The sequence below is a fragment of the Lepus europaeus genome, chromosome 2 (genome assembly GCF_033115175.1).
Source record: "Lepus europaeus isolate LE1 chromosome 2, mLepTim1.pri, whole genome shotgun sequence".
NCBI lineage: Eukaryota > Metazoa > Chordata > Mammalia > Lagomorpha > Leporidae > Lepus > Lepus europaeus.
In genome coordinates this window covers 155116982-155141599 of record NC_084828.1, presented here as the reverse complement: position 1 = coordinate 155141599, position 24618 = coordinate 155116982, and the positions used below count along the sequence as shown (strand labels likewise).

The 24618-nt window shown below is 36.3% G+C and overlaps 1 protein-coding gene across 1 annotated transcript in view; it reads right to left on the bottom strand.

Moving 5' to 3' along the window:
• The window catches only part of KCNH8 (potassium voltage-gated channel subfamily H member 8), a 445135-nt gene that overhangs the window by 9309 nt on the left and 411208 nt on the right, over nt 1-24618 (bottom strand). Inside the window, exons 14-15 of the mRNA XM_062179144.1 lie at nt 23900-24006; nt 20859-20935 (exon numbers count right to left, since the gene is read on the bottom strand). Coding sequence (XP_062035128.1) covers nt 20859-20935; nt 23900-24006 — 184 coding nt within the window. The remainder of the gene's footprint in view (nt 1-20858; nt 20936-23899; nt 24007-24618) is intronic.

The following is a 24618-nucleotide window of genomic DNA, read 5'->3' as shown; positions in this document are numbered from 1 at the left end:
GTTTTATTGAATTTCTGCAAGCTCAGGACTTTGGACACAACTTTATTATTTAAGTTGTGCTGTAGTAATCTGCTGTTTATCAACTCTTGGATTGATTTCCTCCTTTGCTTTCCTGGTTTTGGGGACAAAGAGTGATTATATAGAAATTGTTGTCTGATTAAGGATCTTCACTCTTTCAGCAAACCCCAAACAGAAGTCTGTCCTCTTGCAAAATATCAGCTGTATACAACTTTAATATGTATAAGAATTTCATTAATGAGTACAAGAATCATTTGGGGAGCTTGAAAAAATGAGTGTATGTTCAAATGTCAAGTTCTCAGTGAGCTCTTCCTTGACCAGGCTCTTTAACATAGCAATGCCCTTTCAACTAACATATGTACCTTCTCTTTTTCCTTCCTAATTTATTTTCCCTCATGGCCCTATGAAATCTTTATTGTACTACATATAGTATATACATATACTACTTGTCTTTCTCATATAGATATGTATATATACATATATATATATATATAAATCTCACATTTATTTATTTACATTATTCATTGTCCTTATCCTCCCATTGTGGTTCAATCCTTTGAGGATGAGACTTTATCTACTTTGCTCTTTGCTATATAGTTGTAACATGGTACACACAGATTAATAGCTGTTGATGGAATAAAAGATGCTTGGGGTGGTTAAATTGTCAGCTAAAACACCTGTGTTCTATGTGGTGCCTGGATTTGATTCCAGGCTGCAGCTCCTGACCTGTGGGTTGCATTGCCAGTCTTAGCTTCTACATCTATCCAGCCCTGACTGTCGCAGGCATTTGGGGAGTGACTAAGCATATAGGATCTCTCTCTCCATTCTCTCTCTGTAACTGTCTGTCAAATAAATTAAAAATGAGTAAGTAAAAAAATAAAAATAATAAAAGATACTGGGAATATGAATTATATCTATTTTAACTATCAGATATTAGAACATTGACTAGAATATTTTGAGTAGGAAGAGACATCAGAAATTCTTTCATGTGACATGCTGATATCACAATCAACTGAGGCCCCAGAGATGGTCTCATGCATTAGTTTATCAAGCAGTAGAGAAAGACATAGAAATAATATAACAAGCACAGTCTAATAGGCTTTCCTTCTTTTGAATTAGCTTTCAAAGTGGAACATCTCTGTCTATCATCAAAAATTCCCTTCTGAAATGTCAGGAGCCCACATCAAGCCTTGAGTCTTAGAAATGGCATGTGGTATAGCAGGTTAAGTCACTACCTGCATTGCTGGCATCCCAAATGGTTGCTGGTTCAAGTCCTGGCTGCTCCACAACTGAGCCATCTCCCTGTTAATGTACCTGGGAAAGTAGCAGAAGATGGGCCAGCTGCCTGAACTGCCTGAGCTTCCATATAGGAGACCCAGATAGTTCCAGGCCAGCATCACATGTGTACCAGTTCAAATACTGGCTGCTCCACTTCAGATCCAGCTCCCTGCTAATGCACCTGGGAAAGCAACAGAAGATGGATGGCCCAACTGCTTGTGCTCTTCCATGCAGGAGACCAGGATGGAGTTCTGAGCTGTTAGCTTCCATCTAGCAGGGTGGAGAGTGAACCAATGGACAGAAAATCTCTCCCTCTCTGTCTCTTCCTCTCTAACCCAGCTTCCACAATTCTGCCTTTCAAATAAATAAGTAAATCTTAAATAAAAAAGACTTGGGTCTTTGATTTCTTAAATTAGCCATAAATGTACTTAAATTTGAAATGTGGCTTATCCATAGACAGATGACTTAGGATACAATAATTTTAAGGAGGGATTTTCAGAAAGCCTGGTAAGTTATGCTGTTTATTCCAGGTGGAATATGAGGTGACTCATATTCTCACGGAAAATGCCTACTATAGAAAAACTATTTTTAGATTTCACAATCTTTTCCCAAATAAACATCTTTTAAATGTATTTCCCACAAATTATTTGAAGTTTGGCACATATGTCCTTATACATGTATTTCAAATTTATTAATACTTCCAATGTCAGCATTTCCAAAGCTAAAAATAATATATTTTAAGTAAATGATAAAATGAATATATTTTAAAGCAAATAAACAATGAAACATTTTAAATGAGTGAAAAATAGAAGGGAGAAATAGCTGGTCATATACTTTTTGCGGTATTTTTTTCACCAAATTTAATAACTGATATTCACATACTATCCCTGTGGTCACCTGCTGACTTCAGTTGATTATCTGAAAGCTCACTTTCTAAACTGAATCTTTTCAACCATGGAGATGGAGGAGTTTCTGTTCAAGTAATTTTTTGATGAGTTCATTAGAAAAATGTGCTTTATTTAAAACCTCTTGACTTTGGAATAGATCTGCCAGTGGTTTAAAATAATTCTTTAGCAAGCCTTGAACCAAACTTCAGAAGCATGGTGCTACAGCGGTTTTCTCCCAGGCCTGGCTGGATCAGTTCTTCTCTTTGAGTGAATGTTTATTACTCAGTCACTCTGAGAGTAAAAGAACCATCTTTGCTTTAATTGAAATAAGAAGACCATCACTTATTGTATCTGTGTTTTTCTAAGTAGGGCTTACAATTTTTTAAATCTATTTAGTTTTCTTTGAAAGGTGCCAACAGAGACAGGGAGTACTCTCCCACCCACTGCTTCTCTCCCCAAATGCCCACAACAGCCAGCCATGGACCATGCTGAAGCTAGGAGTCTAGAACTCAATTTAGGTCTCTCATATGAGTGGCAGACCCAAATGCTTTGGACATCATTTATTGCCTCTTAGGGGTGCACTCAGGAACCTGGATTAGAAGCAGACCTGAGACTAAAACTCAGGCACTCCAAAATGAAGTGCAGGTGTCCCAAGTGGCATCTTCACCACCACACCACTTAAATTCTTATCCCCTCTCTCTATGCTTTTGTGGACATTGATTTGCAGTAGTAAAAATGGGTAACTGAAATTTACAGTGACAAAAGACAAAAGGATAAGCATTGTATAAAAATCAGTAACTTTTTCATTAAAAATGACAGTCCAGTAGTCTTTCCTGAAATTAAAAAAATAAAACTACACATTTAATTACATATTCTACTTAAATTATGGGACTTAAAGAAGAATAAGAAATTATTTGGGCATGTATTGAAGAAAAACCTCATAAAGGACTTAAAAGAGGAGAAACTAGGGTATCAGAATTTTGGCAGTAATAATTTGCAAGAAAAGGCAATAACAAAGTATATGATACTTAAGAAAGCACATCCATACTACCAAAAGCAATTTATAGATTCATTATGATCCTAATCAAAATACCAATGATATTCTTTTCAGATCTAAAAAAAAGACCTCAAAATTTGTATGAAACAAAAGAGACTCTGAATAGCTAAAGCAATCTTGTACAATGAAAATAAAGCTGGAGGCATCAAAATACCAGATTTCAAGACATAATACAGTGCAGTTACAATCAAAACAGCCTTGTAATGGCACAAAAACAGACATCTAGACCAATGGAACAGTATAGAAATTCTAGAAATTGATCCACACATCTACAAGCAACTAATCTGTGTCCCCTGGAGAAAGGGCAGTCTCTTTAACAAATGGTGCTGGGAAAATTGGATCGTCACGTTCAGAAATATGAAACAAGAGAACTTACTTTACACCTTATACGAAAACCAACTCAAAATGGATCAAACATCTAAATCTACAACCCAATATCATCAAATTACTAAAGAAGAAGATTGGTGAAACTCTGTAAGACATTGCCATAGGCAAAATCTCCTTGGAAAAAAACCCAGAAGCACAGGCAATCAAAGGAAAAATAGACAAATGGGTTACATCAAGCTGAAAAGCTTCTGCACTGCAAAAGAAACACTCAGAGAAGTGAAGAGGCAACTGACAGAATGGGAGAAAATATCTGCAAACTATGCAAGTGGTAAAGGATTATTATCCAGAATCTATAAAGAACTCAAGAAACTCAACAACAAACAAACAATCCAGTTAAGAAATGGACAAAGGACTCCAACAGGCATTTTTCCAAAGAGGAAACTCAAATAGCCAACACATGAAAAGATGCTCAGAATCACTAGCCATCATCATGGAAATGCAAATCAAAACCACAATGAGGTTTCACCTTACCCCAATGAGAATGACTTTCATAAAAAATCAACAAACAATAAATGCTGGCGAGGATGTGGGGAAAAATGTATCCTAATCCAGTGTTGGTGGGAATGTAAACCAGTATGGCCATTGTGGAAGATAGTATGGAGATACCTCAGAAAGATGAAAATAGGCATATCATATGACCCAGCCATCCCACTCCTGGGAATTTACCCAAGGGAAATGAAATCAGCATATGAATGAGTGATTTGTACCTCCATGTTTATTGTGCTCAATTCACAATAGCTAAGATATACAATCAACCCAGACATCCAAAAACTGATCACTGGATAAAGAAATTTTGGTATATATACACTATAGAATACTACTCAGCCACAAAAAGAAATGAGATCTTTTCTTTTGCAACAAAATGGATGCAACTAGAAACCATTATACTTAGTGAAATAAGCCAGTACCCAAAAGACGAGCACCAAATGTTTTCCCTGATCTGTGGTAACTAATAGAGTTCCAAAAATGTAATGTATAACAGTGAAATTGACATTTTGAGATTCAATGATTGTTTACATCCCTTGTCTCTACTAATAAGGAACAGTGTTTTTTCTTCTCACTGTTTTTTGAACTCTTTACTTAGTGCAGGGTTAATCTTATGAGTATAAACTAAACTGAAAGTAGATCATTGTATTAATTAAGACAAGGAATAAGAGAGGAAGGAGGAGGAAGGGTAGGAGCATGGGTGAAAGGGAGGGTGAGATGGGAAGTATTACAAGTATTAGTATATTACTAAATCTATATATATGAAATATATGAAATTTATATACCTTAAAAATTTAAAAGTACAAGAAAATATGAACAAGATTATATAGTCAGCAAAATTATTGGTCATGAAGTATAAAATTATTACCAACATGTGATAACTCAGGGAATATTTTTCTCAGAAGAATTTTCTGAAGAACATACAACAGAATAGGGTTTTAGAAACCAAACTGGTTGAAATTGATTATCATAATGACAAGTTCATTGGAATTAAATATGAACTTATTTATAGGAAAAATCCAGTGATGCTCTAGAGAAGAAAGTATAGCTGGAAGTGGTCATACACTCTGTCAGAGAGCATGAAACAGAATCATAAACAAAAGAGAAAGGGCCTCTGTGGAATGTAAAAAGGCTGTTCTCCCAGAACAAGAGAATAGGATAATGGTTAGAAGACACTGGGGAAAGGAGGGAGCAGGAGAGGATGAAGACAGATTAGGTTAGTCAAAGGGTACAAAGGAGAAAATTCTGCAGTTCTGTTTCATTACAAGGTAATACTAGTTCACAATGATGTAATACATGTTTCAAAATAGCCAAAAAGCCAGAATAGGGGATTTTGAAAGGTCATATGTCAAAGAAATGATGAATATTTGAGGTGATGGATATGATAAAATCCATTATTCAATCATTGCATAATGCATACATGCATTGAAGTAACACATTCTATGCCCTAGATAGGTTCAGTTATCATGTACTAATTAAAAGTAAACAACTAAACTTTTTAACAAAGGGAAAATGAGAAAATAATAAAAATATTATGTGCAAACAATTTTAACTCTTTTCCATGATTATAATTTGTAATGCTAATTAGCCTTGGTATTGATACATTAAGATTGTCATATCTATGATATGGGAGTAAAGAAAATGAGTAAATCATGGGGTATCCTAATTTTGTCATTTTCTGTACCTCAATAAACAGGGTTCACAGTGGAGGATAAAGGAAACACAAATGTAATATAGAAGGGGTTATAAACCAATGCAGTATTAGATATATGTAAACATTTCCAAGCCCTTTTAGCAGAAAGCAGTAAAAATCATACCTAACTCAATAGCAGTGAGTATCTCTAGAACCCAGATTGTGGTCTTAAAATACAGTTTTCTAGTAAAAGAACAGATCTTTGTAAAAAAAAACAAGAATAGGAATAAGAGAGAGAGGAGGAGGAAGGATGAGAAGATGGGTGGGAGGAAGGGTAGGGTGGAAAGCATCACTATGTTTCTGAATCTGTATATATGAAAAACGTGAAATTTGTATACCTTAAAAAATTAAAAAAATATAAAAAATAATAATAAATGTGTGTTTCAACTTTTTGGGTATGAAATAAGCATGATGAGTCTGGAACACCTTAGCACACCATATAGCAGGAAAGCTATCAAAAAAAATTCAGGAGTCAATAGAAGTGTTTTACATTAGCGTAGAATGATATAATTTTAGATTTCAGGAAGACTGAGAAATACAATGGATTTAAAGACATCAAATATGTTTCAGTTAATGAATTTGTTATAATATTTAAAAAATAATTATGTAACTCCAGAGGATTTTAGAAAAATAATTTATTTTATTTAGAATTTATTGCTATGAAATGGAAAACTAAGCATTTTTTCCCTATCTTTCCATATTTAATGGAGAAATCAAATAATCTATGAGGGAAATACCTCTCATAAAATTAGTTCAGCTAAATGGAATTACAGAATTAGATAAAATATTGCCTCTTAGAAACCATAGGACTGTGCATCACTTCCTGCTAACAACACAGTAAGAAAGATGACCCAAACTATGTGCTTTGTAGAAGAACTCCTCTCCACTTACAGACTTGTGAAAGGAACTGAGAATTTGAGACAATTCATACTGAACAATTAGTATGTGAAAAATTAAATAAGGGAATAATTTAGTAAGAATTAGGAACGAGATCATTCTATATCCATGAAGTTCACAGGAGCAGCGAATAGAATGGTGGCTACTAGGACAACACAGAGGGTGGAGATTAGGAAGATGTTGGTCAAAGGATACAAAATTCCAGTTTGAGAGGTGGAATCAATTTGAAAAATCTATGGTACAACATCTATGGTACAACATGGTGATTACAGAGAATAACAATGCATTGTATGTTTGAAAATTGCTAGGAGAGTAGATCTGAGCTGTTCTTATCACACATGCACACATACACACGAAGTGGTAAGTGGATGAGGTAATAAATGCATCAATTAGCTTGATTTAGTCATTCCACATTGTGCACATAAGTCAACACATCACAATAGAAACCCTAAATATGTACAATTTTGTTGGGTAAAAAATTTAAAAATAAATTTCAAATTAAAAAAAATAAAATAGGACTAACGATCTACCCTGCAGAGCATGGGGCAGCAGCATTGGCATTAGTTGGGACCTTATTAGAAATGCAGAATCCCAGGCCCTCAGAGCCTTCTGTGCAGTTATGAGGAGGATGTGCTTTCAAAGCAGAGATTAAAAATAACTGCAGGAGTTTCAGCTGTTTCTAAACTAAGACATTATTACAGACAATAAACTCTGCGGTAGCAATATCATCTGTAGGACTCTAGGGTCAATTGTGGTTTTCTTTGAGAAACTGGCTCAAGATGAGAGGGCAAAGTTCCAGGAAGCTGATTTTGCTGATGGGTTTTGTGTCACATTACTGATGTTTCTAAGAAAATAAAACATTTATGGAAGAAAATATGGGAAATCAAAAACAGGAAGGATGTTAGCTATCTTCAAACTTGAAATATTTTCATGAAGAAAAGAATAATTATGTAGCTTTTTCTATGTAACTCAAGAGGGACAGAATAGGAAAAGTGAATAATAGGCTTTGCAGAGAGTTATGACAGCTAACTATAGAGAAGACTCTAAAAGCTAATGTGCTTGAGAAACAGGGCAAGGCAGTTTTTGTCATAGTTTGCTGTCATCAGAATCATTTGGAGAATTTTTAAAAATATAAATGTCCAGAACCAACACTAGAAATTATGAGGTTCATAATTGACTACAGGAATTCATTATTGACTACAGGAATGGTAGTTGAAAAAAATAATCATTTTATATATTAATTTATAAGAAATATTTATAGCTTCCAAAAATCTTCCCAGAAGATTTGGAAGAATAGCCAGGTTTGGGAACCGCTGGGGTAGAGTTTTCTAGGGCATTATGACCTTTTTCCCATGTTCCAGCAAAATAATTTCTTGGGGCCAGTGCTCTGGTGTAGGGGGCTAAGCTTCCACTTGTAGTGCCGGAATCCCATATGGGCGCCGGTTTGTGTCCCGGCTGCTCCACTTCTGATCCAGCTCTCTGCTGTGGCCTGGAAAAGCAGCAGAAGATGGCCCACGTGCTTGGTACCCTGCATGGGCATGGGAGACTCAGAAGAAGCTCCTGGCCCCTGGCTTCGGATCAGCCCAACTCCAGACATTGTGGCCATCTGGAGAATGAACCAGAGGATAAAGGATAGAAGATCTCTCTCTCTCTCTCCCTCTCTCTCTCTCTCTCTCTCTCTTTGTAACTCTACCTTTCAAATAAATAAATAAAATCTTTAAAACAAATAATTTCTTGAGCATGACCTCAAAAATATCTGTGAAGTTTTATGCTATGATACTATCATATCATGAAGCTGTAATGGTCTCAAGCTGAGGTGCTGAATTATTTGCTCCAGTGCTACTCTTTGACTTGCTGTCTGAGTTGTTGTGCTACTACCACACATGATGTGCGGCAGGGTGATTTATAAAGAACAGAAATTTGTTTCTCACAGGTCTGGAGGCTGGGACAAACAAGATCAAGGAATTTGCATCTAGTAAGGGTTGCTATCTGTTTTCAAGATGGGGCTTTGAAGTCTGAGGCCTCTGGTGGGGAGGAATGCCCTGTCCTCAAACAGCAAAAGACAGGAGGGCAAAAAGGAAGGCAAACTCCTTGCATTAAGTCCTCTTATAATGAATGGAATTAATCTATGATAGATGTTTCAGTTCTCAAACATCCCCAGAATGCGCTTCCTTTCAGCCCTATTGCATCAAAGATTAAAATTTCAACATCTGAATTTTGTGAGACACATTCAGATCATAGGATTCATTATTTATAATCACTGGATTATTATTTTAAAATTTATCCTATAATTAGGCCATACTAGCACAAAAAAAGGAAATCTAACTAGTGTAGTGTTGAGATATATATATATATATATATATAATGTTTATTTCTAATTGTGCACAATCAATGGTAAGTCCACTCTGCATTCCTCTAGGTATCTTACTGCTCTCTAATAAAAATATTGGAAAAATACACCAAGACTTTTTGAGTTGATGAACAGTTATTTCAGTTTCTGGCATAGTTAATTGAGATCTGCTACACTTTCAATAAAATATGAATACTGTAAATATTAATAATTTAGAGACAATTTGCAGAATTTTTTGGAAATACAATCTAAGTTCTCAAGAGCCTTGTGCTCTCTTTGGAGAAGGAAGAAAGGTACACACAAAAATAATATAAAAATATACAGAAGCAAATATTGAATGCAAGGTGTGAAAAGCAGTTGCTAAAGTTTAGGGATGACAGTCAGGGACTGGGATTCATCATGGAAGGATTAAAGAAATTCACAGGAGACTGTAGGTAGAATCAATTCTAAAGGAATTGAGACCTTTTTGAAAGAGACAAGTATTCTCAGTTTTTTAAAAAGAGAAATTCATGTATTGGGGAGAGGATGAGAAAGACACACCAACAATAGTTCCTTTCAACTTCTAAGAGTCTAAAAAAATTCCAACATAATTGGATGAGCAATTAAACTTGATTTTTTTCATTGATGAATAAAAATGGCAGGGCTATACACTTTTAAAAACACATCTACTCATATAAATTATTTAAAACATATGGGGGACACCCACATCCATTTGGTAAAAATAATGTGAAACTATCAGTTAGATTTCAGATAAAACTAGCACCACTAACCAGCCAATTATTAGTAGTGATTACTAACTAATTATAAACATTTTATTTGATTTTTTCCCTCCTTTCTTGCATACACATTAAATCAATTCACTGTAGATTTCTCATTTATCTGTAGAACACATCCACTTTCTACTCTCCAGTCAACTCTATTCCCTGCCTCTTAAGAAAATAGATATAAGTATATTTTTTCAAAATCAGTAAAACTCTCACGAGAGCCACAAATCTATTTGTAGAAGTAATCAAAAGAGGTCCTACAAATATGAATTCATTGGATATATTCCAGTTTACAATCTGTGTCCACAAAATGTCATGATAATATTAATAATATGTACATAAAATGAAAAACACAGCATGGTTTTGCCAGCAGTTAAACAGATTATTTTTCTATGTCACCAAGTGAATGTATAGTCTTTGTTTATATTTTCCTCTTGAGGATTGTAGATCAAGAATTATGTATGATCAAGATGAGGAAAAGAGATCTCTGTATTGACAGTTTTTGGGATAACTAGGTAGGCTTGTGGGTTTCAGTTGTTCCAGTTGTTACTGAAAGGATATAACAGTGACACTAATTCACAGGACTGTGAAGTGAATTTTTATCATATGATATTACTCATGTAAGTTCCCTTATATGAATTATTGACAGACTCCTGATCTTTCATAAGCACTTAGAACGTATTAAAGCAATTCTTAAAAAAAAACCCTCTTGTTACTTTTTTTTTTTTTTAAAAAAAGATTGATTTATTTATTTGAAAGTCAGAGTTACACAGAGAGAGAAGGAGAGGCAGAGAGAGAGAGAGAGAGAGGTCTTCTATCTGCTGGTTCACTCCCCAACCGGCTGCAATGGCTGGATCTGCGCCAATCCAAAGCCAGGAGCCAGGAACTTCCTCCAGGTCTTCCCACATGGGTGCAGGGGCCCAAGGACTTGGGCCATCTTCTTCTGCTTTCCCAGGCCATAGCAGAGAGTTGGATCAGAAGTGGAGCAGCTGGGACTCGAACCACTACCCATATGGGATGCTGGCACTGCAGATGGCGGCTTTTACCTGCTACGCCACAGTGCCAGCCCCACGCTTTTTTTTTAACATTATATTTATATTTTATTGTTATCTTACTTAAAAAAGATGTTGCTGTGTTACTTTTTCAGGTATTATCTAGACAACACTGATGGCCAGTGGAAGGTTATTTAATTATTTTTTGCATCTTTCAGAATTTCTGTTTTTATTTTATTGAGAGGTAGAGAGAAGACAGAGCTCCGATTCTCAGGTTCATTCCCCAAATGCTGCAACACCTGATGCTAGCTGTTCCCTCCAGCTGTTTCCCTCACTTCAGTTTGCATTTTCACTCCACATCCACTAAGTCAGGCCTGCCAACTGCCTCCTTACTGCCCTCTAGACTCCAAAGTTGTATGGCTGTTGTTTCTTACTAACCACCACCCCCTTTTCCCACCCTTATGGATCTTAACAGGGTTCTGGAAGGGGTCAAATTCGATGCATTTGCTCAGTTCATCATTTCTACTTAGGATCAGCTGTCAAACATGCTAAAACACTGAGATCCGTTTATCATTAGACTACTGAGTGCTTTTGATGTGGCTGGCAGTTTAATGCTGGAGATGACTAGGGTTTATCTTCCATGGTGATGACTGATGTTGCAAGGCTGTGCGGTTTGTTGTTTGTTTGTTTTTCCCAAGGAGACCTTTTATTTAATGAGTACAAATTTCATAAGCATAACTTTAGGAATATAGTGCTTCTTTACACCCGCCCTTCCACCCCACCTTCTCCTCCCACCCCACCTTCTCCCTCTCTCATTCCTAGTCCCATTCTCTATCCATTAAGATATGTGGAATGGGGTTTCTTTGTGGATAATGAAATGTTTTAAAATAGCTTATGTTGAGGGAAGCACAATTCTGTGATTATTAAAAGTCATCAAATCTTAAACTTTAAAAGAGTAAATTATGTGACATGTTAATTATATTTCAAGAAAGTCAATTAAAAAAAAGAACTAAGAGCATAGGAGGCCCAAGTATTCTCTTTTAAAAACATTAATAAAAGTTATTGCACTAATATTTCTACAAGGCTTATATTTGTTTAGGCTTCTACACATATCATTTCCTTAATATATTTAAGATTCAAGATGGATTAAAACAGTCTCCAATTAACTATGGTTCCCTTACATATATACAAAATAGAATGTTAAAAAAATGACAATCATTCTATCCAAAGCACACTTTGGTGAGCAAGGATAACAAATCACCTGCATTCTCTCATTTTAGTAATGCAGATCTGACTATGCTTATTTTTCTGTTAAGCTTGGCAGAGGTTTTTTTTTTTGCCTTATTTTATCATTAAAATGTTCATTATAATATTGGGTAATGGTTAAGTATTGGTAAACTGGCATATCGTGTCTAAATTCTGTAAATCTGACCTAAGCTAATACACAGAACAAATTAATACTACAGCACAATCATATCAAACTATTTTGCTAAAATCAAATGTTTTGAAATACAAACCACTGCATCATTTTCTCTTTTAATTTCATAATTAGTATCTTCATAAAAAAGTAAGCCTCTAACATGAAAAATCATTTTAATAATAAAATGTATTTTTAAATTCAGACATTTTCATTCTATTTCATACCCATCAATTACTTCCCTTTCTCCTGTTACTCTGTACTGGGCAGTGTTAGTAGGGGGATGTTTGTGTGACCTATGACAGTCCCTCTTTGTTGGCCAGAATCATAACCTTGTATGAGGAAGCAATCAGTGTTTATTGGTCACTTATTAAGAAAGATGTCATGATTGGTGCTGTACATATTGTATTAAGTCCTCACAACAATCTCTTTGGAGAGTTTACTACTACTAGTTAGTAGAGGAAAACTGTGAGCTCAGGGAAGGAAACTGTTTTGCTGAAGCCACAGAATAAGGATCTAAGTATTTGCTCTCTCCAAAACTCCTTCTCTGTCTCCCACATTGTGTGGTATGCTTTATGCCCACTGGCCAAAGCAGTTTCACTTGGTTTACCTCATGCAATGTCTTTCTGGGTCAACCAGATTTCAGAAACGAGAACGTTGTCGAACCCTCACCTACAAATCTTTTCAGAAATGGAGCATTTGGCTCAAATAGTCAATGGTCCCCACAGTGACTTTTTGTTGTTATTTTCAAAGAATCTCCTTCGAGTCACACTATTTCTTACTCTGCTGTAAAGCAATGGTAGTTTTGTCAAAACAGTTCTAATATTAATAGCTACACTACATTTTTTAACCTCTGATAACTGGTCTGTGAATGTAGGTTATTACCAATATTATTGTGGCTTTCATTCTGTATTTAGCCAATGGATTATGATTGTGAAATATATGCTTCAATCAACAATTTACATCTTAAATCTTTGAGCAAATATCAGAATAGGGATTCTGTAATGCTCTATGATGCTCAACAGTCGGAACAACACGACTCACATACATTGAGGTCGGCCTTTTTGTGATAGAGATATCACCATGCAGTACCATCCACATGTAAGATCAAGTCTTCACTTCCTTATCTCTAACCAAAGCATTGAATAAACAGGAATGGAGAAATCAAAGAGTCTTGCAGGTGAATAGTAGGGAATAGCCAAAATGGTAAGAATTTGGCTTGGACTTTTTTTTTTAAGGTGTTTTTCCCCCCTATGTAAACAACATGATTTTTCAGGAAATCCAAGGAAAGAACACATAAGGTTTAGGAAGAGGGATAATTTTTTAGTGTGAAGCCAATTTGTGTTTTTATTCTGCCTATCTTATTGGGTTGTAATGTACTGTCTGATAGATGAAAATGGTGAATAAATTAAATTATGTGTAAAGGATAAGATTTTATACTGACATTTCAGCCATGAAGAAATCAGTTATTTTTCTATAAGAAAAAGCTAATTCTTTAGAGAAAGATAATTGGACTACTGATATTTTATCTTGCCCTTTTTATTTCAGTGCTTGACAAGGTAAAAAGGATTTGTCATCTCACTAGAAACAGAATCATGAGTACTGAATCATGCTAAGAAAATGCTTTCTTTTCAAAGGGTTATCTATTTTATTTATTTTTTAAAAGATTTATTTATTTATATGAAAGGCAGAGTTACAGAGAGGGAGAGAGAGAGAGAGAGAGAGAGAGAGAGAGAGAGGAAGAGAGGTCTTCCATCTGTTGGTTCACTCCCCAAATGGATGCAATGGCTGGAGCTAAGCCGATCCGAAACTAGGAGCCAGGAGCTTCCTCCAGGTCTCTCACACGGGTGCAGGGGTCCAAGAACTAGGGCCATCTTCTAACTGCTTTTCCAGACCGTAGCAGAGAGTTGGATCGGAAGAGGCGCAGCTGGGAATCGAACTGGCATCCATATGGGATGCCGGTGCTCCAGGTGGAGGATTAACCTATTGCGCCACAGTACCGGCACCTCCATATATTTTTTAACAAGAGGTTGGATGATCCAGCGCATGGTGAAGTCTGTGATTTAAAGACTTGCAGTGTAGTTAGTGGGCCATCTTAGTTTCCCTTTTTCTGTCCCATTCATCTTCCCTTTGGCTCTTTTACTTCATGTCAGCAGTAGTCTCACTTCCAAAGAATGTGGAAGGAGAGTTGGCAGGTAAACACAAATCTTCACTAAGCTGAAGAGGCACAGGTTTCAGGGAAATCTGCAGATTTTATGGCAGCTATCCAGTCTTCTGTTATTACAGATAATTGGACACTGACTGTGGTTCCATGAAGAATGTCATTGGTATTTTGATGGAGTTACATTGAATTGGTAAGTCCTTTAGGTAGTATGAAAATTTTTATAATAGTAATTCTTCAAATCTATGAACATGGGAGGAAGTCTTTCCATTTTTTTCTCTTTCATTTCTTTCAATATTCTAATATTGTAATATTTTTGTAATATTAATTGTAGATGTTTTTCACATCCTTGGTTAAATTTATTCCAAGGAATTTTATTTTTTGTAGCTATTTTGAATGGAATTGCTCTCATAATTTCCTTCTCAGCAAATTCACTGTAGGTGTATAAAAATACTATTGATTTTTAGGTGCTGATTTTGTATCCTTCAACTTTACTTCTGATGGTATTTTAATAGCATCTTTAGGTTTCTCTGGATATAGAATCATGTCATCTGCCAAAATGGCTAATTTGACATCCTCGTTTCCTATTTAATATGCCCTTTATTTATTTCTCTTACCTAATGGTTCCAGCTAAAACTTCCAAAAATGCTGAATAAACTGGCTAAAACTTCTGATAAAAACTTCTCATTGTTGTATAACAGCTGCATAACAGCATAGTGTATAACTATATAACAGCAGTGAGAGAGACACCTTTGGTTCCAGATCTTAGAGGAAATGAGCATTTCCTCATTCAATTGCATGCTGGATGTGGATTTGTTGCCTTTAACCTTTATTATATTGAATTATGTTCCTGCTGTAATATTTTATGAGTGCTTTTCTTTTTAAAATAATGAACAGTTGTTGAATTTTATCAAATGCTTTTTGTGTGATATAGTATGTTTATTGATTTGCAGACCTTGAACCATCCTTGCTTCTCTGGGATAAGGTCATGGTGTATGACTTTTGGGGGATCTGTTTTTGGATTCAATTTGCTAATACTTGGTTGAGAATTTTAGTATTTATGTTCATGAGAGGTATTGGTCAATGGTGTTCTTTATTTCAGTGACTTTCCTTATCTGGTTCTGGAATAAAGTAATTCTGGTCTTACAGAGTGAGTTTGAAATAATTCTTTCCCTTTCCTTTTTTGGGAATACTTTGAGAAGTGTTGATACTAATTCTTTCTTAAAAGTTCAGTAGAGCCGGCGCCGTGGCTCAACAGGCTAATCCTCCGCCTTGTGGCGCCAGCACACGGGGTTCTAGTCCCGGTCGGGGCACCGATCCTGTCCCGGTTGCCCCTCTTCCAGGCCAGCTCTCTGCTGTGGCCAGGGAGTGCAGTGGAGGATGGCCCAAGTGTTTGGGCTCTGCACCCCATGGGAGACCAGGATAAGCACCTGGCTCCTGCCATCGGATCAGCGCGGTGCGCCGGCCGCAGCGCGCCTACCACGGCGGCCATTGGAGGGTGAACCAACGGCAAAAAGGAAGACCTTTCTCTCTGTCTCTCTCTCTCTCTCACTGTCCACTCTGCCTGTCAAAAATAAAAAAAAAGAAAAAAAAAAGTTCAGTAGAAGTCAACAGTGAAGCCAGCTAGTTCTGGTGTTTTCTTTATTTTTTTTATCAAGCTTAATATGTCTTCATAGTTCAATTTTCATAGATTTATATGTTTATATATATATATATTTATTTCTTCTCAGTTTTCCAATTTTCTGGCACACAATTGTTCATAACAGTGCCTAATAATACACTATGTTTCTATGGCACCAGTTGTAATATCTCTTTCTTCAAGTCTAAGTTTATTTACTTGAGTCTTACCTCTTGTTCCTTTTTTAAATTCACATATAGGGAATGAATTTCATGTATTCCATATATTCAGTGTTAAGAGCATAATGGTACTTCCCATCCTACCCTCTCTCCCTTCCTCACTCCCCAAATCTCTCCTTCTCTTATTTTTCTTTTAATTTTTACAATGATATACTTTCAATTTACTTTATAATCACAAGCTTAATTAGCCTTGCTAAAGGTTTAATGACTTTTTTTTTTATATTTTGAAATAACTCTCTTGAATTCATTGATCCTTATATTGTGTTCTTAGTTCCTACTTTATTTATTCTCTGATACTTATTATTTCTTCCATTCTACTAACTTTGAGTTTGGTTAGTTCTTGTTTTTCTAGGTCATTGAGATGCATTATTAAGTCATTTATTTGATATTTTTTTGATTGATATGCTTATTTCTATACTCATCCCTCTTTTATTTGGGATTTATTTATTTATTTATTTGAAAGGCAGAATTAGAGAGACAGAGAGAAAGAGAGAGAGAGAGAGAAATCATCTATCCACTGTTTCATATCCCAGATGGCTGCAATGGCCTGGGGTTGGCCAGGCTGAAGCTAGGAGTCAAGAGCTTCTTCCAGGTCTCCCACATGGGTGGCAGTCACCCAAGCACTTAAGCCATCTTCTCTGCTTTTTCCAGGCCATTATCAGGGAGCTGGGTCAGAAGTAGAGCAGCCAGGACTCAAACCGACATCCATATGGGATGTAGGTGTTTCAGAGGCAGCTTTACCCACTATACCACAATGCCAGCCCCTATACTGATCTCTCTCAGAACTGCTTTTGCTATGTGTGCTTCATTTTTCATTAGTTTCACTGATGCTTTTAAAAAGATTCATTTATTTGAAAGGTAGAGTGAGAGCGAGAGAAATTATATATATATAATAAATATAGAGAGAGAAACACAGAGAGAGAGATGGAGAGGGGGAGGGCAGGGAGAGATCTTCCATTTGCTGGTTTACTCCCTAAATGCCTGCAATAGCTAGGGCTAGCTAATCCTAAGGAAGAGCCAGGAACTCTATCCAAGTCTCCCACATGGGTGGCAGGGCCATCATCTGCTGCCTTCCAGGCACATTAACAGGAAGCTGGGTTGGAAGCACATAGTAGCTCAGATTCAAACCAGCATGCCTATATGGGATGTAGGCATCCCAAGCAGCAGCTTAAGCCTCTGTGCCACAGTGCCTACCCTCAATGAATTTTTTAGTTTCCTTTCTATTTTCATCAATGAATTTCCACGTGTTTGTACAATTTTTAGTGTTTCCTGTGTTGTTTATTTCTAGTTTTATTTTGTTGTGTCAGAAAAGAAATGATTTTGATGTTTTTGAAATTGTTAAGATTTGTATTGTGGCCTAATATATGGTCTTTCCTAGAAAATGTTGCATGTACAGAGGTAAAGAATGAGGATTCTGCAGCTGCTGTGATGCAATGTTCTGTAAGTGTCCGTTTGGTTCATTAGATCTATAGTTAAGTTTACTCTGATGTTTCTTTAAGTTTTTGTTTCAATGATCTGTCCATTGATGAAAGTGGGGGTTTGAGTTTCCCCCTGTTACTGTGTGGCAGGGATCCCTTCCCTCGAGGAAGGAAAACAACGGCTAAAGGCAAAAAATGGTAGAGGCTTTCAGCAGGGGCTTTCAGGAAACAGGGGCGTGGAGCGGCTTTCTGAGAAATGCCACCATGCAACCAGGTCAGCAGCAGCCACGCAGGGGCGTGCAGGTGTGGCTGTGTGACGGTTTTCTAAGTACTGCTGCAGCAATAGATATCCAGTCAAAAGCCACGTACCTGAATATGAATTAGATAATGCCCCGCTTTGTTCAGAGCCCAGAATTGGGAGACAAAACTCTACTTTGGGTCTGCTGGCAACAATAAAAGCTAAGAGCTTTGGTGTCCCGTGTCTCTGTCCAAGATTCCCGCTATGACTGTAGTAGAGTTTATCTTTCCATTTAGATACAATAAAGCTTGTTTTACAGAATTGGGTGCTCCAGCATATATACTTACTGTATATATTACTGAATTGACTTCTTGATCATGATACAATGTCTTTCTTTCTTTTTACAGTTTTTTTCTTAAAGTTTATTTTATCTGCCAAAAATAAAGCTATACCTGCTTACTTTAGTTTTCTATTAGCATGAGATATCTTTTTCAGTATTTTCACTCTCAGTCTGTGAATGTCTTGTGGGCAGCGTATTTTTGGGTCATATTTTTAGTCCAATTTGACAGTGTGTATATTGTAATTGGAATTTAGTCCATTTACATTCAAGGTTATTATTGATAACTAATGACTGAGACTTGTAACTTCAACATTTTTTATTTTGAATATTCTTTGTTCTTTTTCCAGTGAGTTTTATAATTTCTTATGTTTTCATGATGGTTATTTTTCTTTTCTCTGTAGGACTCCCATAAGCATCTTCAGTAAAGTGAATATGTTGGTTATGAATCCCTTTAGTTTTTACTTTTCTTCAAGTGTCTTTGTTTCTCCTTTATTTATGAAAGATAGTTGACCTGGACAAAATATTCTGGATTGCCATTTCTTTCATAATTTATACTTCCATTCCCTCCTGGCCTGTAAGGTTTCTGTTGACATGTATGCCATTATTTTAATAGAGTTTCCATTAAAGTTGACTTGGCAGTTTTCACTTGCAGAATTTCAAACTCTCTGTGTTATATTTTGAGGGCTTAACTGTAATGTGTCATTCTGAAGATCTGTTGTGGTCATGTCTAGTTGGGATTCTATGGGTCCATATTTTTGTCTATGTCTGTATCTTTTTCCAGATAGGGAAAGTTTTCAGCTCTTATTTTATTGAAGAGGATTCTATGCCATTGTTTCTTTCCTTTCTCTCAGGTATTCTCACAATCTAAAATTTGTTTGTTTGAATGGTATCTTGAAGGTCCCAGAGGCTGTATTCACTCATTTAATTTTTTTTTTTTTTACTTAAAGTACTTGACTTCAATTGTAGGTATTCTTTCATGTACTTGATCCAGTCTATTGTTAAATATTTCTACTGTATTTTTTATTTAACTTAGCGAGTTACCCATTTCTAGGATCCATTTCCAGGATTTCTACTTGGTTCTATAGGCTTTCAATCTCCTAGATGAATTTCGTACTCCTATCACACATGGTTTTCCTGATTTCATTTAACCATCTGTATGTATTTTTTTTATCTCTTTCAGAATACTTATAATCATTGGTGCTTGTGTTAAATTCTCTTTGATGTATTTTGTCAATATGTTTTTTTGTGGGGGGATCTGTGTTCAGAAAGTTATTGTGCTCTTTTAGGAGTATCAGGATATCTTGTTTTCTTCATATTACTTGTGACTCTGCATTGAGATTGATGCTTCTGGTTGATCAATTGTCCTAGCCAGGTCCACAGCAGGATGGAGACCCAGTTGTCCACAGATTTCATAATCTTATTAACACATTCTTATTTTTCTGTCCTTTACTATTTATTTTGCGTCCTACATAACCTCCACAAATAAAATAATGTTTGCATTCAAAATTTCTCAAAATCTGCTTTACCTTTGGGTGTATGTGGGCACTCAAATTAATGTAGTAATTCAAAAGTTACTTGATTTCTCTATTTATATGTATTGGCCCCAAAAGACCCATTTGTGGAAAGTAGAATATCAGTATCCTAGGAATAAGGATTACATGTAAATGGGTATGACAGATAAAATTGAGGATAAAATGTATTCTAAAATATATTTATGGTGATGATTGTCTCATTCAATAAAATTACTAGATCTTGATATTGTACACTTAAAATGGAGGAATTTTGTGACATGTAGATCTACCACAATAAAATAGCTCAGGCCATTTGATTACTCTGAGAAATAGCATCCTTCTATGGACTATTACCTTTTAATGAACTCATTAAAAACTGGAGGACATAAAAAAAAGCTGAAAAACAGAATGCAAATCAAACCAAATAACAATCAATTTATAACAGTAATTATAACAATTATCATTTATTTAATGAGTATTTTACACTAAAGGATTTACCTAGGTTATCTCATTTATTTTCACAATGGACCCTAAGGTAAGCCATACTGTCTCTTTCTTTTGTTAATATATACATATATGTTTAGAGATTCTTTTTTTGTTCATTTGAAAGGCAGAGTGACAGAAAGAGAGGGTCAGGGAGAGGAAGATACAGTCAAAGACACAAATACATCTTCCATCCATTGGTTCACTCCTAAATGCCTACAACAGTTGGGGATAGGCTAGGCTGAAGACAAGAGCCAGAAACTCCATCTGGGTGGAGCACCCGGGTGGTAAACGTTAGTACTTTGGCCATCATCCACTGCCTCCAAGGTGCATTAGCAGGAGGCTGTATTGGAAGCTGTGTTGGCACTTGAACCAGCTAGGTTATGTTATGGGATGTGGGTGTCTCAAGCACTGGATTAACCAGTGCACCTCTCCCTTACATTTGAAGAAACGGAGTTTGAGAGCCCATGAGTGAAAGCTTGCATAACTTATATAAGGCAGAAGAGGGATTCACTCCTGGTGGTTTGACAATGGAGTACATGCATGTAATTACTGTATTGTACTGTTGCTTGTAGCTAGAATTATAATCTTACCACTCCAGCATGACCAAAGAAAATTCCATACCTCACTGTTGAGTTTGTTTATTTGCTGCTTGGTCTCCTCTGCTTTGATGAAGAGAACAGCAGCTCCAATCTCTGGGTCTGAAAAGTGACATACATAAAGAATAAGTACTTTGGGAATAAACTTCATATTTGAGGACTGGGGCACCTGGAATGTGAAAGAGAGAGCAAACTACAGCCTTTAACCTTCTCTGATGTCTGTGCACTGTAGGTTGTATCTTCTTGGGACCAGACAAGTTTCTTGCACTTCTCTGGATGGTGCCCAGTGCACTAAGCACACATCATGATGGTGACTGTGGCCACAGTGATTGGATATGTCCATACCAAATCTTCAGTTCCCCTGAACACAATTGCCATGATGCTCCTGAATGGCACATTTTCTCTTCTTTGCCTAGTCTCTAAAAATGTACCACAGTCAGTGCCCAAGCTAAATTTTCTTTTCTCCCTTTCTTCCCTTTCTAATTATTGATTCGTGTGTGCGTGAGAATATCTTTATTCCACCTTTTTCCGGTATTAACCTTTACTGTGTGTTTCCTGTCTCTTCCTGTGTCATTCTAAAAGGTAATTTCTCCCATTTCCCTCATCCCTCTTTTCTACCTTTTTTTTTTGGCATTGCTCTTCTAGATATATTTATTTCTGTCAGGGACAAAACGTACAGATGAGTCAGTGCTAGCTGTAATGGAAAATATTTGGCAGAATAAAGCTATATCTATATTAAGATCTATATCTCTTATTATATGAACATCCTAATTTTGATAAATTATGAGTAAAAATTTTATTTGTGAAGGAAGAAAAGTTACTCAAACTGGCCCAAAGCAGAGTCCCAAATCTCATTTTGCAGTGATATTTTTCAGTGGAAATCCATTCATCTTGGGGTATAGTCGGTTAAGCCACTGTCTGCAATTCTGTCATCCCCCAAGGGCATCAGTTCATGTCCTGGCTGCTCCACTTCTGAACCAGCTCCCTGCTAACAGCCAGGGAAAGCAGTAGAAGATAACACAAGTGCTTTGGTCCTTGAAACCCATGTGGGAGCTGGATGAAGCTCCTGGGTGCTGGGTTCAGCCCCACCCAGTGCTGACCATTGCAGCCATTTGTAGAGTGAACCAGCAGATGGAAGGTATCTCTTCCCGCCCCGTGTGTGTGTGTGTGTGTGTCTGTCTGTCTCTCTGTAACTCTTTCAAAGTAAGTGAATAAATCTTTTAGACACCATTGAATAATAATATTGGAGCATATCGCATGAAACAAGACATTTAAAAAGTAACTTGCAATAATTTCAGATTTCATTCTCAGCATAAAAGGAAATCATTCCAGGATTTAAAGCATAAAAGTAAAGAAATACAAATAAATTTGCAGTTTTAAAAAGTTCACTCCATACAGAAAATAGTGAAACCAGAGAAGAGACTTTGATAGTAACACAGGCATGAGATATTGCCAAGAAAAAGTGATATCAGTGAGACTAAAAAGCCTGAGAGATACTTAGCTGGTGTTATGTGGTGAATTTGTTGCTTGGATAGATAGTGGAGGAGTAGATGATACAGAAAAGGAAAGGAGGAAGCTAAGTGGGTGGTGAGACCAAGAAAACGTGGATAGACCTGGAGAGATTCTCTGAATTTTCTCCAGGTGAACCAAAGAAGAAAGTTCCAATTGACACTTATGAAAGCTTTCATGGCTAATTAACTAATGTATTGTAATTTGATTTCTTTGAACATTGCCTTAAGCAGAGTAACAACAACATATGTAAGTCAGCTGAATTAACAAGTCAAGATTGAACTTCTCCTCTTGTACTCTCCTCACCCGACACGCACCACCAAGAAGTCTTATGAAGACCCTTCAATTCCCCAGAAGGTGATCGGTGTCAGGAAGAAATGCTGACTGAGATGAAATACTGGTAGTATCCCAGACTGCGACACACCTGCAGAACTATACATGCAAATATCTTTCTTGGGTTTAGCTTTTTCCAGAGAGATTGGCTAATTAGCAGTAAATTCTGATCCAGGGATCTCTGGTCTTGGTGGGAAGGAAAGAAAGGGTTAGCAGAGGGTTACTAGCCTTGCCTCTGACAATTACTTTGAATTTCCTATGCCTGTTTAGTACTTCTCATTTTTGTCTTTATCAAATATGTGCGTGTCTTCTTTAGAGTTTGTCATGTATGGCTTTCATCATGTTACTAGACTCCATTTAATGGGCAGTTAACTCATGACTGAAAGGAAGAGAGGTCTAGGCTGGATTTGGTGGTATTTTTATACTAATCTCCATCAGTAGAAGCTAGTAATTCATATGACCCTCATTATTTCCAACATGCTTTATCCTTCTGAAATTGTTTAACTCCTGGCATATTGCAATAACCTAGCCTCTCACTAAATAAATTGTTAAATATAACCAACAAGGTTTTTTTTTTAATAAAGATTTATTTATTTATTTGAATGTCAGAGTTATAGAGAAAGAAGGATAAAGAGATCTTCCATCTGCTGGTTCACTCCCCAGGTGGCCACAATGGTCAGGGCTGGGCCAGGCTGAAGCCAGAAGCCAGTGGCTTCTTCCAGATCTTACATGTTTGTGGCAGGGCCCCAAATACTTTGTCCCTCTTCTGCTACTTTCACAGGGCATTAGTAGGGATAGGATGCCGGCATGGCAGGCGGCTCCTTTCACTGCTACACCACAGTGCTGGTCTCCTAGGCAACATTCTTATAGTATACATCCAGCATGGCATTTCCTCAAGGTAAACTTCCTGTGTATTAGTCTGAATGTACACCAGGAGAACACGGGTTACTCACTAATGACCAGTAGTAATTCGCATCTTCTAACACCATTTACCTTAGCTGATAAACAGTAGGTCATTTAACTTGGACAGAAGAACAATTACAAACAATTCGTAATAACTTTAAGATGGCACAGACTCACATCCATTGTTCAATAGCATTGGTAAACTTCTATCACAGGGAGAATATTCTAAGAACAGAAAGGCAAAAATGAAATGGCAATGCCATATATTACAAGTTCAAAGCAAATATTGTCATTTGAGAGAAGATTGGAAATAGAACTTACCTCCAATAGGAGGAGAAATTCTGAGCTCTGGTTTGATACGTTCAGAGCCAAAGTCAAAAGTCTGACTTTCTTCACTGCTGTTTCCATCTTCAATCCCATCAACAATTCTATATATAATAAAGGGAATTGGTTGGTTGTGAATTTATATTTATGGGTTCTTGTATATCTAAAAGACTTAGAAAACATTGTGCTACATATCTAGATAGTCTAGAGCAGTGATCTGCACTATGGTAGCCATGAGACTTACGTAGCCTGAGACTGAGTACCTGCAATGTAGAATGTGGTTAGTTCAAATTCCTCTGTGCTACAAGAATAAATATGCACAAGGTTTTGAACATTTAAAAAGCCATGCAAATTATTTCATTAATTACTTTATATTGTTCACATTTAAAATTATAATAAAGTTACTTTATATTAAATGAAATGCATTATTAAAATTCTTTTAACTTTTTAAAGTTTTAATTACGTATGTGGCTCCCAATTTTACCTTACATTATATATCTATTGGACAGCATTACTGTAGAGTGTAGACTCATTTATTCTTAGATTAAAACTTTAATAGACAGAAATCCTTTAACCTAAATTCACATTAAAAGCAGTGGTCTAGCCAGGAGAAAATGTTTTAATCTAATGGTCACAGCATCCAAGAAAATAAATTTAATGACACTTCCACTCTAGTCTTGGTCAATGTAAGAGTTAAATAGTTGTATTAAAATAAG